Here is a 16,348-nt window from a genome sequence, read left to right as displayed (position 1 = left end):
CCAGTGACTAATTTCTTCATGAATTAGTCAGAGCTGGGAAAAACCTCATTGATGTTTTTATGGGCCAAACTTGAATTAAACTGGTGGCAAAGCCAGCATAATGACAAATAGAGTTCGACATGCTTTGAAAGTGGAAGCTGGTGCCAATGCCAGCATAATAACAAAAAGAGTTCAATATGCTTTGATAGTGGAAGACTGGTCTGCCTCCTTATAACTTCACTACACAGTAAAATCCTCAGTGTTCATTTATGGGTTACATTTGCACGCTCTGAGAGTTAAATTGACCCTGAGGATTTTCCACGAAAGCAATAGGAAGGCAACATTTTTGCCTTCCTATTGGGAAATTCCCAAGCAAAGATGCATGTGTGCTCATTAGTTTGACAACCATTCCCGAATCAAACTGACTTGTAGTGGCTTTTGACTGAGATGATACAAATCATGACTGAACAGGGCTGACCTGAACATACAACACTGCCCTAGGTTTGGTTGGCTTAGCATACTGGCATGGGTAGGGACCACATGGATTAAAGAAAATGGCTTGGAAAACAAAACTATACAATAGATACATCTTCGAAAGCATTGAGTTGGCTCTTCCTGTTTCGCCCCTCCTATTGAAAAAGGAGGATTTGAAAGAGAAGGCCTTATGTCTACTATTATATGCCACACAGTTCACATTAGGGGTCTGTGGTTAGTGCTCTAAGGCGCGCGACATACTGTAAAACTCCCGGCGCTGCCGAACCAGAGCTTTTTGTTGAATGATAAAAGATCAGAGAAACAATTGCGCCACTGCAGCTGTATAAACAAATTGAATGGTTTTTACGTTCTGACAGCAGAGGATTAAGGACAGTCCTGCCACTCCCCCCGAGCAGAAAAGGTGTTTGCTTGACTACTTTCAACCTGGCATCCCTATTTTGGGCATGTCGTTATATGTAAACATATTTTCATATAACAAAAAAAATCTAAATTTCATTCAAAAAAAAATCTAAATTTCTTTTTTTTAAATAGCCACTCTCCTACTGTATAGCTCACAACGTGTCACCATGCAATGCGTTGTGAGCTTGTAGATCACCTAGTGTCACTCTTTGTTGTGTGATGATGTATATAGGGCTTAAGTGGCTTGGTCGTTAAGAAGCGGTGTCATGAACCCCTGTTTGAATCTCATGCAGACCTTATGACAGCCTCCAACTTGGGGATTGATTCTAGTTCACAAGAGCTGTAGGGGGTGGGGTGTCTCTTCACCGAGTGGACAGCGAAGGCATGTTACCCCAGAGGAGGAAGTTAATTAGACGTAAGTGTATCTGATGTCCATCTAGGACTTCATCACACCACAGATTAATGCTTGCAATGCATCACAGTTGTGTACGATCACTTCCTCTCTCCATCCTGATTTCTCCCCCGCACCCCCCCCCCCCACTCTCCTTAAAGGCGTTAAACAAGGCTATTCTTTTCCTGACTTGCTTTCTTCTTTCAATCTTTGCTGCTGTCCATTTCTTTTCTGTTCTTTTCTTTCTCTACCTCTCTACCTCTCTCTCTCTCTCTCTCTCTCTCTCTCTCTCTCTCTCTCTCGCTCTCTACCTCTCCCCCCCCCTCTCTCTCTCTCTCTCTCTCTTTCTCTCTCTCTGTCTCTCTTTCTTTCACTCTCATGTCTTCCCTCCTCTGGTTTATTTACGGGTCTGTGTTGAGGCACTCTCACCACGATTTTAAAACAACTCTGAACCAACACCACAGTTGGCACCAGTGTGGCTTGTGTGTCGGCAGCTTTCACCTCCCACGAGGTGTTGTTCAAATTAAAACAATGTTGTACCGCTAGCAGTAGTGTTCACTGTTGGGGGAGTATAGTTTTAGGTGGGCAGTTGTTAGAGATCAGGCAGAGAGATCATGACCTACGATCGATCTGTGTGTACCAAGTGAGTCAGCCTTGGCGCGAAAAGCCTCTGGCTCTCGCTTAACATTGCCTGGTTGAGCCTTCAAAGCCCTTGTGCTGAGAATGCATCAGCGTGGAACGCCTTCATTGTCCACCTCTGAGTAGACATTTACAACTCACAGAGAGATTAAACTCTGACCCCCCTGTAGTTGTAATCACTGTTATCTGTAATTAGCCACCCCAGTAGCGCAGAGAGAATTGTGTTAAGGCCCCTACACACTACAAGATGTCTGTGATATGACAGAATCAGAGGGCTGATGAAAACCCAGAGGCTGAACATCACCCAGAATGCCAGTCATGGACTGAAACATGAGACCTGTGACAGCCATGTAGGAGCCTTTCATGTCAGCTGTCATTTGCTTAGCATGCTAATGTCAGCCTGTCACAAATAATGACACTGTCATCTTTAAGAGCCCGAGGTCATCCCCTTTTCAGGATCTTCAGGAATCTGCATCTTTCCATCAGCAACATTTTCTTTTTACTGCTAAGTCATCCATACCAGCATTTGTCTTTATGCGTGTGTATTTATGTCATTTTTCTCTATCCGTTGCTCACACAAGCCCATACCCTGCAGGGATGCCATTCCAAATTGAGAGCACTGAGGTCCAAAATGGTAATCACAACACACTTAATACATGTAGTGTTTTGAATTGTTACTTGGAATTGCTAAGGAGGTCATGCCTTTACTAGACTTTATCTTTTTGACTCACTTTTTTGTATACAATCATTCTTCTTTATCATAGGATGTTATCATTTTGGCGAATGACCACATTGTTATGAATTAAATGCATTAAATTGACATCCTTGTACAATGAAAAGAAAATGTATGTGTGTATGGGTGGGTGGGTGAGGGGGCTGGGGTAAAAAGAGCACTAGTCAAAAAACATATGATTACATCTTTGTTCATTGATGAACAGTCTTTGTCAATCCTAAGGTAAGTTTCAAAGAAAAGGACATACTGTACTGTGGGACATTTATGAGGAAGTGGTGATGATAAACCCAGTGCTAGAAATGTCTGTGACCTATTTTATAAAGAGTTCATTCTGATAATATTTAGACAAACATCCTTGAAACCCAGATAAGTAATGAATCGACCCCCTTGACCTCTTGGTCAAACACGATAACCTCAACAAGCTATTCACAACAAACATCTTGGCCTTGCAATCATAGAGTCAGGGTTTAATCTTGTTGTTGTTAGCTCACACAGCTCCCTACAGTAGCCCCCCTATTGTCCTGTTGTACATAGCTGGCTGGCGTACCAGCAACCGTTTCCCTACTGCTGGTGCTTTTTTTCCTCAGTTAATGATTAGCGACAAAGGTTCTGCAATGTGTGTGAGACTCTGATAAGAAGAGGAAGGCGGGTAGGCAACTGAGGTCTTGATAAAATGCCATCAAATCACTACACCAACAATGCCCAGACAGACAGCATAAACACAATGGAACCCGGAACTGAACTGTGGATCAACCCATCATACATTTCACCTTTGATGTTTACACTGTCATGATTAAAGGGTCTGGGCAGACTCGTGGAAAGTGTTCTCTATCTAAAGGTTTTAGTGGTTTTTAGGGACTCTATATGTGATGTTTCACAAAATGTTAATGTTCCAGAAATGTCTCCTCGTAATCAAACACTTAACAATGCTCTTGGGATGAGCTATAAATGCCTAAAGAGCCACTTAAGCAGGAGAGACATTAATTGAATTCAAATTACCTGGTCATATCTTGACTGAGGGCTGTTGTTGCATTTGGCTTATCCTGGCAACAAAAAAGAAAGAACAGAGTTAAGAATTACACACTTTATCATCTTCACCCTCCTTCATCAACAAGTCGGTTGTTAGCCTGTAAATAAGTTTTGGCAAGCGGCAGTCATATGACAAAGTATAAATTGGGCTTATATGGCTCATGTGCTAAGTCATGCCAGGACAAAGGATCAGACAGAAGAGCTCTCACACATGTCAATATACTTTTTTACACCAGTTACAAGGAGCATCGCTGCTCCAATCCGCACCAAACACTGGCCCCTGACTGTCATTAGAACTGTCATAACAGGGGCCACGCTTGGCTACGGGCACACCGTTGTTCCGATCCGTACCTAACTTTGCACAAACACTGTTTAGGGGACTGCCATGACAATAGTCATATCAGGGGCCACGTGTGGCCCCCAGAGGTCCTGTCAGGGGCATATTAGCGGCCCTGAAAATCTAGTGTATATAAACTCACCACGAGTGGTCTGAACATTGCTCTGTTTCAGCTGTCATATGCAGCTTGGCTGTGTGGAGAAGGTTAGGTGTTCCTGAATTGTAACCCTGTCATATTTGTTTCCCTGTAAATTAATATACATTTTGTGGATTGTGGGTGTGGGCGTGTGTGTGTGTGTGTGTGTGTGTGTGTGTGTGTGTGTGTGTGTGTGTGTATGTTGTATGCTTGTATAAATGTCTGTGGGGAATATGCACTGAGCCCGAGCTATTATTGGCATGCACTTGTCCAAAAAAGAAAAAAGCTAACAACCTAGAAATAATAAAGTAGTCTTGAAGGCTGGAAATAGACAGGCGTGCTCCAGTGAGTAACTTATTCTGCTCTGTGCCTTTTATAAATAGCTCTGAATATCTGAGGACGCACTCATAAGAGAAAAGCTGCATACGTGAAGTCGGGGCAAATTTGTTAATCAGGGCCTGCAGAGCGTGAATGGAGGCTATAAATATCACTCACAGTCGTAGAATAACCCCACTTTTATGTAGTTGTTTGTGCTGTCATCTTCCTTAGTCCCCGCAGTGCTGTTTGAATGTTGTTACATAAGAGCCACCACGGTTGAAATGTTAGCAGAGGCTCGTTCTTCATCGGGACAAAGTCCTGCTCTAGTTCTGCCTCTGATGAGAGGCATTTAAATTAAGAAACCAGTGTTGTATTTCTACTGTGTGTCTGGCGAGTGCTTAGCCATGAAACAGTATGTTCTCTGTTGCAATACCTACATGTCATCCAATAGGCTGGGGTATAATGAACCCGTGTGTTTTGGTAGTCTGCTATATGGAGGTGGAAGTACACAAGGCCTTTGTTCAAGGAAAAGTATAAATGCCTATGATGCCCCACTTTGATGTCCCCGGTTTTTGTGGGAATAGTTTTTGGGAGCACAGGTTATATCAGAAAACTGTTTATCCCAGTTGTTGGGTAGGACACCTACTGGTAGACAAGTAGTGCTGTCTAAAGCTCATAAACACATACGTCACTCCTGGGCTAGTGGTAGCATTTTGGTTTCCCATACGGAGGACCAGGGTTCTAATTCCAGGTGGGACATCAAAGTTATATGGATTCCAGTTTAAATGTGATTCTGTATCAGTAGGCTACTTGTAGAGTGTTCCTTCAATTCCCCCACTGACATGTATACTGTAGTAACTGTGTGGTTCATAAATGCAATGCATCTATTTTATATGTGGAGCAGTATAATCATCCAAAGTCTAAAGACACAAGAGTTCAAGTACCGTACTGTATTAAAGTTAATTCCACCCCCACCTCGTATACTGTATTATACTGTTTTTAACTACATGTGCTCATATATATTAGCCTTGTCCTTTGTAACGTGGAAGACAAGCCTGTGGTTGTTGGACATGCGTAGTTTGAGTGAACATGTGCCATACGCCCACACTGGGCAATAATGTGGTCACATACATTGAACCACATATTGAACCACAGACTGGTATCTATTACTGGCATGATAGCAAGTGTGCGACTTTTTATCACTGTTCCGCCTTTCTTTCCTGGACTGGTCCCAAACACAGCCACATGATGGCTTAGTAGTGGTGTGCATGGTTGTGTAACTTAGCTATGACCCCTGCTAGACTTTATATTAATAACACACAGGAGAGGTCCATGTTAACTGTGTGGATAATAGTTCTGTTCCTAGAATGATATGCATTAAATCCTCTGACAGGGAAAGGTTAATGGTTTCCACAAAAGATGGCAGCGTATGTTATACATCTGCAGTTTCTGACATCTGTACTGTAGGCTTGTATTGACAAGTCATGCACACAAAAATATGCTAATATTGCTCATTCCTGTCAATCCGCAGCAGAATGCCTCAAGTTTTCCGTCTTTATGGGGAGTTTCATCATGGGAACCAACCACTGACCAGCCCTATGAGGGCGAGGACAGATAACTGCAGACATCAGATTGCCACCCTGTCTAAAAATGTCCCTTATATCCTCAACAGGAAGGAAGCCATTTATGAGAGCCATAGCACCAAGGGAGTCCGTCAATGCGATAAAAATGGGGGGCGGGGGGGGGGGGGGGGGGTTATGCCTCACCGTCTGACAGGATGAGTGTGTTTGTTTTAGCCTTTTAAAGGCATGACATGCATGACATACCCTCCTGGGTTGTGTTTTGGTATGTAAAAAGAGGCAAATATGAATGTCTGCATATGAGGAGTGGGTGGCACAGTAGCTCATAAAAGACTTAAGAAAACACACTTGAACAAAACGGATGGCTTGTAGGCTGGAACAGCTTGTGTCAGCTCCAGCGTGCTTTTAGCTGACTTGGCCTTTCTGTTGGCAAAGAGACCTCATGGTGTCTTGCAGAACTGGTGCGGCTATTGGCCCGTTTGTCCCTGACGGACCTCTAAACCCTCCACACGATTAAAGTAAAAGACTACGGCATTCTCCTGAGAAGGTGTCTTTATATTTATTTATTTATTTTTGAGCGGGAGGGTTTAGGACCATCCGTGGTGAAAGATTTTCTTTCCGTCGTGAAAATTCTTTCGCTGTGACGCCATGCTGTGGAAAACACGCCCATAGGCTAAGCTCTGCAGGACGTGCTGTGATTGGCTAGCGAGACACATGATGAAATTAACTTCAAACTTCGCAGACGCGCTGTGATTGGCTAGCGAGACGCATGATGAAATTAATAATAATGTAAAAAATGTAAGCACGTCACTTCGCAGGACGTGCTGTGATTGGCTACCGAGATGCATGATGAAATTAATAACTCATAAATAGCACCGCTCACTTCACATGGGTGTGATTTTTAACACCTGATCTCTTTCTCTCTCTGTGAAAAACAAAGACTTGCATTACTGCCGTGTCTGCAGTTTCATACAGACAGATGCTGGGAGTCAGCAGAGAGTTGTTATTAATCCAGAAATATTCTAAAGTAAGGTTGAAAACAGAAAAGAAAATGTAAATAAGGATTTCTGTTCGTTCATGTGCCGTGTTCAAATGATGTGAGTCACTTACTGTTTCTCAGCCTTCTCTCTGTCATCCAGGAAGAAAAGGGCAGTTGCCAGGAAGAACATGCCCCCCAGGACGATGACAAATGGACAGAGCATGAGGGCATACCCCAGACTCAGGAACTGCCACAGCGTCGACAAGGCATAGCTCTCCTGAAGGGAATCAGAGATCTGCACACAACACACATTCACAAGCACACAAACACACCACACACACACACACGCATACAAACCCAATCATCCCACACAAAGAGAAAGAAAGTTACTCATTCAAGCTAATCATCCACTGATTCACATTATCGTTTCATCGTGCCGCAATTTCCTATTCTGTAAGCCGGACTCTATAACACGATGCTAGGCTTCCAGAGATGAGAGAGATTATGGGGGCTGCATGTTCAGCCAGGCTTGCAAATAACTTGTTTTATCTATCGCTGATAGTTATGGATATTTCATCAGCAAAAACCGCTGTAACTCATTCAAATAACCTCTCTGCATGAAAAAAGTAATATGTTCTGCTCGCTGAAAGAAACACTGTTATTCTCAGCGCGCAACAAAGTATAAATGAGGCTTTACACTGCAAGATGCAAACAAAATCAACAACTAACAACACTACCATAGTGAGAATGGAGAATAGCCAATCTACTATACAACTGTATAGTCACGCTGCAACGTGTTGTGAACTTGTAGATGTTCTATTTTCAGTGCGCAACACGACACACAATGAAGTATATCAAGCCCTTAACAGTCATTAATTAATTTCTAGGCTTAAATATTAGTTAAACCTATTTTGATACATTTAACAAAGGTACAAAATATATTTTTTCTTGCATAAAAAAAAGGATCCCATGGACCACCTGTAATTATGCCAAGGACCACTAGTGGTTCGTGCACCACTGGTTGAGAAACAGTGCAGTAGATTATACTATAGCTAAGGATGCTCAGTTGGATAGAGGGCTTTTCCCTCTCTGTTTGTAGCTGAGTGGACATAGGTCACCCTGGCTGAAGTGCATTGATTATCTGTTGGCATCAGCAGAGTGAGACTTTCCGCAGGGACACTTAGAAAACAGCTGACAAAGGTTAGAGGGAGGAAATGTGTGTGTGTGTGTGTGTGTGTGTGTGTGTGTGTGTGTGTGTGTGTGTGTGTGTGTGTGTGTGTGTGTGTGTGTGTGTGTGTGTGTGTGTGTGTGTGTGTGTGTGTGTGTGTGTGTGTGTGTGTGCGTGTGTGCATGTGCGTGTGCGTGTGTATGTGTGTGTGTGTGTGTGTGAACTGAGAGAGAGAGAGAGAGAGAGAGAGAGAGAGAGAGAGAGAGAGAGAGAGAGAGAGAGAGAGAGAGAGATAGAGAGGAAGGCGGTGGAGAGTATATAAATGCATAAGTGAGACAGAATCTGGTAACGTGTCCAACAGATTTATGTGTGGGTGGCACAGCTTTGGATCAGTCAATCAGGTGTGCGCGCTCTGATGCACTATGCTGCCTGCCACTTACACACTGCTGCAAATCGTCGCTGTCGGGTAGAAACCGTGTACTGTATCATGTCCAAAACCGTTCCTTTTTTATTATTATTTTAGAAGCAGATCTACAGCTTGCTGAGCTTTCACTACTTTTGTGCGAGTGCGTCACTCTTGTATGATGAGGTAGGGCATTAAAACTGAAAAAAGTTGAAACATGGAGATACAAGGTTTCTGCCCGACGGCAACGAAATGGCTTGGCTAAAAATACATCCAGTATTGGAGCTGACCTGTGCATGTCTCATTAGTGTGCAAGCAGGGAGACCGTTCTTGGATTCTGCCTCAGCCTGTGTCCCAGAACTCGTTCATTATGTGTGTGTCGCCCCGGGGGAATGGTTATAAGCCCGTTTATACTGTACCTCATAAGGACAGAGTCGCTTGCTGAAAAAAGTGACAATGTGCCACGATTTTCTTGGTTGGAAATCAATTATTTCCTACGCATAGTATTAGTGAGTACAGATTAGGCTTTATACGTGACAACAGTAAGAGACTGTGAATGCGCTGGTGAATTTCAGATTTTGTAGCAGGCCAGCAGACACCTGTGATCAAAGTCCACATGCAGGATCGACAAATAGAAAACCGACAAAGGCCACATTGGTTTGTGGTATATCTTGTGCCAGTGTGACATTTGGGGGAACATGTAGCCTACATGTAAAAATCTAATTCTGCACCAAAAGTCTGTCTCACCGCCGTCTTCTGCGGTCGCTAAGCAGTAAGGCGATGTCTACTCTCAATGTGGAGGCTCTCCTATTCACTTCCCTGTGTGTGTGTGCGTGTGCGTGTGCGTGTGCGTGTGCATGTGCGTGTGCGTGTGCGTGTGCGTGTGTGTGTGTGTGTGTGTGATTGTGCATGCACCCACAATCATCGTGCGTCATGTCAAGTTCATCACACCGGGCTGCTAAACCTCAGCTGGGGAACGGAGGACTCACTGGTGACGCAGTTGACTGCATTCTGGGGCCTTTATGTTCAGGGGTTTGAGGAAGGTGAGAGCCTGAGGGTCATTTGTGAGTGTCACTCACTCGAGATCTATGCCAGGGAGCTGATAGGTAGAGGACGATGGTGACCAGCTAACCATCAGGCCATGACTGGGGTAGCTCTAATTATCTCTGTCAGGAGATCATGCGTGTCAAGAACCTAAATTCTTGAATTTCTTTAAATCAGTCACAGGCAACTACTGCATTTGTGTGAATTAATAATAAAAGCGCAATCATCCCTCCAGGCTATGGGATACGCTGGGCACCTGTCCGTTCGGTTATGGGATCTTTACTTCTAACTCTGTCCGTCTAGCTTGTTAGATTAACAGTAAAATATAACCCAATACGACTTTAAATAACAGACATGTAGAGTTACCAAATGAGCATGCGTTATTTGAAAATAAAATGTTTGGGGTGATTTGATTGGGATATTCCAACTAGGGGTGTGCCCTAGTATCACGAAACGATACGATATTGGGCTCACAACTTCGATACGATTTCGATACGATACACACTTTTTTATAATGAAAATATATGGGGGAGAAAAAAAGCTAATGCAAACAAATAATTATTTTTTTGCATTATTCAGACATGCAAACTTGTAGCTTTTCAGCTACAATAGCCGTTTTGAATCCAAATAGGGCAATAGTGTGACACCTGACCCGAAAAAAAACATGTTGCCACCCTTTTCACCTCGGGGCTGTTTGCATGCCTGATTATTATTATTGTAAAAAGAAAAAAAAAAAAAATATATATATAAACGATTTTTTTTTTCTTCCAAAACTATACATATCGTCACGAAAACGTATCGCGATATATCGCGGGACGATATATCGCGGGACGATATATCGGCACACCCCTAATTTCCAACTGAATTTATTGTAAGTCAATAAGGAAGTCTTCTGTTTTCACAATGTCAAGACAGCACAAGGGGCTCTTATACAGTAAATGAAATCCTGTTCTATTGAAGTGTGTGTTGGAACTTGACGCCAGCTTAATGTTGCTTTCTCTGCCTTTGATGGCAGTTTAATAATTCAATTTGTAAAAAAACGAAACAAACAAAACAGAAAAGCTGTTTCTTAGCGGCATCTGTCACCATCTCAAGAAGATCTCAAGGATCAGTTTGGTTCACTAATCAAAGCATGACTTCCGCTGCCTTCGTAAAAAATGGCTTCAGGCTCTGAGCCAGTGAGAAGACAATGAAACACAATGTGAACACTTTCCAAAACTAAAAATGAGTGCTGCAGTGCATTTTCTGTCAGACATTGGCTAGAACCTAAGTGCATATTAAATATTAATACCTGCAAGTTTAGTTTGTGTGATGGAGATGTGATAGTTGGTTATTGTAACACTTTGGATCATAAGGATTTATATGTTCTGAGCCCAGGCTCATCACCCATTTACTGAGCAGCAAGTTAATGACTATCGGTTGTGGCATGGAAGCATTGTGAGTGTGAGTCAGAGATGAGGTACATGGAAAGGTACTTCCAGCAGCACTTCCACAGAGTTACTGTTTAACTCTGAGAATGTTCATATTCTCGTATATGGAATGAGAGGAATTCCCGTTGACGCTCGGAGGTGGGTACCGTTTTGTTTGTTGAAATTGTGAAACAGGTCTTGTAGTTCAGCTATTGTCTGCGGTTGGGTGGGTGGGTGGCGGGGGGCAGCAGTTTAAGAGACCCATGGGAACATTCAGAGAATGAGGTGACCTTGAGAGCATTACTATGCCAGTAAGAACCATTCTCTCTAGCCCCCTGACCAATATAAAGCAGGCTGACTGCTGTTCGCTCTCCCTCCTGAGACGTGCACTAAAAGCCTCTCAGGTATCTCACTGTGCTCTGGCCCACTCTTGCTAAACCTCCTTTCATACAGTAGCATGCAAGACTGGTATCATGCCTCGGCATGTGCGTGTGTTCCTGTGAGAGTGCGTTTGTGCATGTGTGTGAGAATGGGACGTATATATACGCACACATTCTATTGCCCGGCCCGGGGTGCAGGACTTCGAGTGAATTGCACGTGTATTCCTACACTGTAAATCCTAGAGTCAATTTAACACTGAGAGGGTACACATTTACAACTTTTACACTCTCAAAGTTAATCGACACTTGCATCTCGCATGCTTTTACAGTCTGTAAGAGAAACGATGTAGCGCTCGATCCGTCTAGAGCAGTGGTTCTCAACCAGTGGTCCGGGGACCACCAGTGGTCCTTGAGGGGGTTCCAGGTGGTCCCCAGCTAAATGATGGAGAGTTGGTAACCAAATGGACCCTTATAGATCTTTAACTCTTGAGAGTGTAAAATGAAACTTGTTTGTTTTATTTTACGCTCTCAAGAGTTAAATTATTGCTAAACATCTGCATTACTTAATTCAAGAATTGTTATTTTTGATCAACGTTTGCCTGTTTTCTAAGTGTCCCTGTCTCTCCTATGGTACAACATCAATACAGCATGGAATTGTGGACAATATCTTATCCGACGATAAGAAAATATTCTAAGTCTTGGGGTCTGAGAGTCTAAATCTCATCAAATGGTGGTTCCGTGGCTCAAATGCCCCAATAAATAATGGACCTTGATATGAAAAGGGTTGAAAACCACTGGTCTAGAGAAAAAGCCTTACCAAGCCTATCAGGTAAGGGCTCCCTGCATCCCCCAGGAGATGAGAGGTGAAGCTCTGGAAGGCCACCGCCGTCGCTCGCCGCGTGGGGATGACGACAAACTGTTTGTGGGAGAGAAGAGAGAGAGGTGAGAAGGAATCAGAGCAGGCAAGGTGAAAGATTAACCCGTCCATGATCACACTTCAGTCACAGTACAGTGTGTATATATGCTTGCCAGGCAGACAGGCCTGCCAGTCAAAGTTAAAACATCAGTGAATGGAGCCACTGATGTGTCTCCCTTTGCCCTCTGTGGCAGCCTGTCCAAGTCTGCTCCCTCACCACAGGCTCCATCCTAAATGGCAGATTAAGGAGTTGGCTACACGGTGTGGCCGATTTTGCAGGAAGTCTCATTTCATTTGGCTCACGCAACCTTTTAAGAGCTGTTATCCCATCCCTTTTTTGCACCGAGACACAAAAACACACTGGCCTCTTGAAAAAAAGAAAAAGGGCCTCCTTCCTTTTATTTCCATGAGTGGTGTATGCATCAAGCCGGGTCAAAGGAGGTAATTATCGACCCCACCCCGAACTATACAAGGGTTCCTCACACATTTCACAAGTCCAAATAAGAGGCTACATCTTAAAGGGATGACTGCCATTTGTTACAGTGTATTGCAGAAGTTTCCAATGGCCATGGGGATAAGTATAGGTTGAGGTTCTCTGTGCGTACCATTAAAATGTCTGCTGTGATGGCCCAGTTCAGAAACAGCAGCGTTTCTCCTATGAAGATACAGACCTGAGGAAAAAAAGAGGATATTGCACATTTTAGTAGTAATTAGGATGTGCAGTATTATATATAATATTAACGTATCCACTTGTAACTCTGAGAGAGTACAAAATGTAACCAAATGGACCCACAAGGGTCCATTTGGTTGCATTTGTACATTCTCAGAGTTAAGATTAACACTCAGGATTTTACAGCGTGCTCACTGCATACATAGAGTTGGCGACAAAGCCATGAAGTCAAAGGGTAATTGTGCTGCAGATGTTGCTACCGTCTGTGGGAATTCACTGGCGAATAAAAGTTCTTTGGTTACTGTGGTTTGGAAACATGCTATTATATGCTATGGCCCAATTAAACTGCATGTACTGTATAGACCTCCATTTCGGTCCCACAACACGGTCAAATCCTCAGTGATAATTTAACTCTGAGAGTGTAAAAATAGAACCAAATAGACCCTATTTGTGTACTCTCTGATGATGGATACATGTAAATTAACACTGAGGATTTCATTGTGTGGCTTTGTAGCAACAAAAAAAAAAGCACAGGATGATGTGAACTTATGTCCCTTTATTAATCAAATGTGGAAACATTTGAACATTTCCTAAATCCAAGTAACAAGATTCCGTAACACAAAATTAATTCAACATGGTTTCCACAAATGATTGATTATTCTGGCCAATATAGCAAGTCTTGAATTTGACACATTGAAAATACACATATTGGATAACATAGTGAGGTTGACATACAGCATATGTAGACATGGGTTTCTCCTGACATCCTAACTAAAACAAGCGCTATAGGAGCAGCTGGTAGGGTGATTTGGCCACTTTCAATAAAAGACCCAGAGGGATTTGGTTGCAATGGAATCTCATGTATCTCTATAGCTAGGTCTGGCATGGGGTTAACACTGCTGGTGGATGTGTGCTTCCTGGCTGCATGGGGAATAGCCCTGGTATCAGTGTGCCATACCTGCACATAGCCACAGGACCTCAGCCTTTGACTGACAGTGAGGCTGTAGACAGGGCTGTTCACAGAGCTGCGAGGCAGACAGCGTGACCTACACAGCCTCCTAGGGAACAGAAGCCCACCCGGCCTCAGTTTAGCTATGTGTTAGTTAGACGACAGCTGTGGAGGGTCAATTAGCCTAGACAGAGTGGCACTGACTATTTGCCGCCATGTCATGCTGTGTAATGTAACACATCTGTCAGTGCAACCCAAGTTGATCACGTTACAGTCCACTGTACAGTAAGGTTATTCAATACTCTACTGTATGCAGCATAGTCTGAAGCCAGACTGGCTATATGTGAAGACGTCAAACCGCAGTGCCGGGGATTGTGCCCCATTATAGTGAGATAAGATCTTTGTTGATGTGCTTTTTTTTGTAGAAGAAAATATGTTGTTCCAGTACAACTACTCCCAGACCTTTGGATATGTACATGGATACGTATGGAACATATTAAAACCGAATACCTCTATCAAAGTAATATAGAAACCAGGTGACAGGTAAAACAGTGAGACGTTACTCTCTCTCGTCACTCTCTGTCTTTATCCCATACTGACTGGCTGCGTAAAACATATTAATGCACCATCAAACAAGCTTAATGATGCAGGTGCTACTAAGATATAAACGCCCGCCTAAACGCTTTTGCTGCTTGTTGATGTCAGAGGACAGGACTTTCCAAGGGCGGTCTTGGCCACACATCGGGACTGGGAAGTCTGTTGTTGCAAGCAATCCAATCCATGGGAAATATTTTCCATCTTTCTTGACCTTTATCACGTTATTATTGGCCAAGTTGTTGAAAGATAGTTCCTACTTCTTTTGTTTTTGATAAGTGTGCAAAATGTGTGCCCGGTGAGTCCGAAGCGCTGCATTCCATTGTTCGAGGGGCAAGGATTGTTAAAGCTGCACCTTTTCCTGCTTTCCTTTGCAATTAGACATGCAAACACCCTGACCCCTTTCACTTTTTGGCCAGACATGGAATAAACATCAGCCAGAGGCAGCAGCTTCAGAGGTCCTCTCGATCCAACGTACTGTAAGAGAGACTCTTCTTGAGTTCCTAAGAGGAAAGGTCTTGCCTCTGTCTCCTGTTTTTGTTGAGAGCCTTTACAGCACCCATCCTGCTGAGCTTTTACTAGACAATCTCTTGTAAACTGGGTTACCAGGTTGCCACTTGTATAATGCATAGCATCTCAGGCCAATCCATTATGATCATATAAAGATGGCACCCCATCGGAGGGACAAGTTTTATTTGGGACTTTTACTGATTCTTGGCAATTCTGGGCAATATAATTAACAATTGTAGTGTACTATTGTGTGTGTGTGTGTGTGTGTGTGTGTGTGTGTGTGTGTGTGTGTGTGTGTGTGTGTGTGTGTGTGTGTGTGTGTGTGTGTGTGTGTGTGTGTGTGTGTGTGTGTGTGTGTGTGTGTGTGTGTGTGTGTGTGTGTGTACGTAGAGAGAGCCTTACATAAGCTCCTACTATGCTCTTCTTGGCCACCACAAAGATGAGGCAAATGAAGATGGCGGAGCCGAGCATGCTGACAGCACACACAAGTGGATCTGCTCTCTCCGTCTTCTGGCGACACAGTCGCGTGGTGACCGCCCCAATCACCACCCCTAACAGCCCTGTTACACATGTGATGGCCCCGAAGATCAGACTAGACAACAGGGTTGAGAAAATGAGAAATGCATGTATTAGAGTTCATTCAAACATTTTCTAACAGGATGTGAGGAGATGTCACACGAATGAAGAGGTAGCATGTGAATACCTAAAAGCTAATACACAAATGGTATGATAATGACAAGGATGCTTGAATTCTACAAGGATGATATATTTGCATTTGTTAGCATTACTTGCTACTGTAGCTATACTGTAGGTGCACTGTCAGGTGCATTGTGTTTATGAACCTCTCACCTGTCCTTGCTGCTACAAATCTCTTTAGTACAGGCTTCTGCGGTCTTCTGCACCACCTGGGCTCGATAAAGGTACAGAGGGATCCACATACCAAAGGCACCTGTAGCGAACGATACAGCTGCAGACGCCAGGGAGGAGAACACATAGCTCCGACTAGCCAGGAAAAACACACACACACACACACACACACACACACACACACACACACACACACACACACACACACACACACACACACACACACACACACACACACACACACACACACACACACACACACACACACACACACACACACACACACAGTTACACCAAGCCAAGCCAAACCCCAAATTTAGGCAGATATTTATCTTGGAATATAAAACAAAAGTACCGGTAGATAACACTCTACAATCTTGAACATTTTATTTTGCTAGTGTTCTGTCTGTCTGTCTGTCTGTC

At 43.4% G+C, this 16,348-nt stretch overlaps 1 protein-coding gene across 1 annotated transcript in view; it reads right to left on the bottom strand.

The window, feature by feature from the left end:
• spns2 (SPNS lysolipid transporter 2, sphingosine-1-phosphate) overlaps positions 1–16,348 on the bottom strand; it is a 72,707-nt gene that overhangs the window by 5,061 nt on the left and 51,298 nt on the right. The window contains exons 7-12 of the mRNA XM_080436636.1: positions 15,908–16,060; positions 15,461–15,650; positions 12,941–13,006; positions 12,237–12,335; positions 7,147–7,310; positions 3,636–3,679 (exon numbers count right to left, since the gene is read on the bottom strand). Of these exons, the coding sequence (XP_080292762.1) occupies positions 3,640–3,679; positions 7,147–7,310; positions 12,237–12,335; positions 12,941–13,006; positions 15,461–15,650; positions 15,908–16,060 (712 nt within the window). The 3' untranslated portion in view covers positions 3,636–3,639. The remainder of the gene's footprint in view (positions 1–3,635; positions 3,680–7,146; positions 7,311–12,236; positions 12,336–12,940; positions 13,007–15,460; positions 15,651–15,907; positions 16,061–16,348) is intronic.

The sequence above is a fragment of the Gymnoscopelus braueri genome (assembly GCF_963280865.1).
Source record: "Gymnoscopelus braueri genome assembly, chromosome: 8".
Classification (NCBI taxonomy): Eukaryota; Metazoa; Chordata; class Actinopteri; order Myctophiformes; family Myctophidae; genus Gymnoscopelus; species Gymnoscopelus braueri.
Note: the sequence above shows the minus strand (reverse complement) of the source record. Positions and strands in the feature narration are given on the sequence as shown.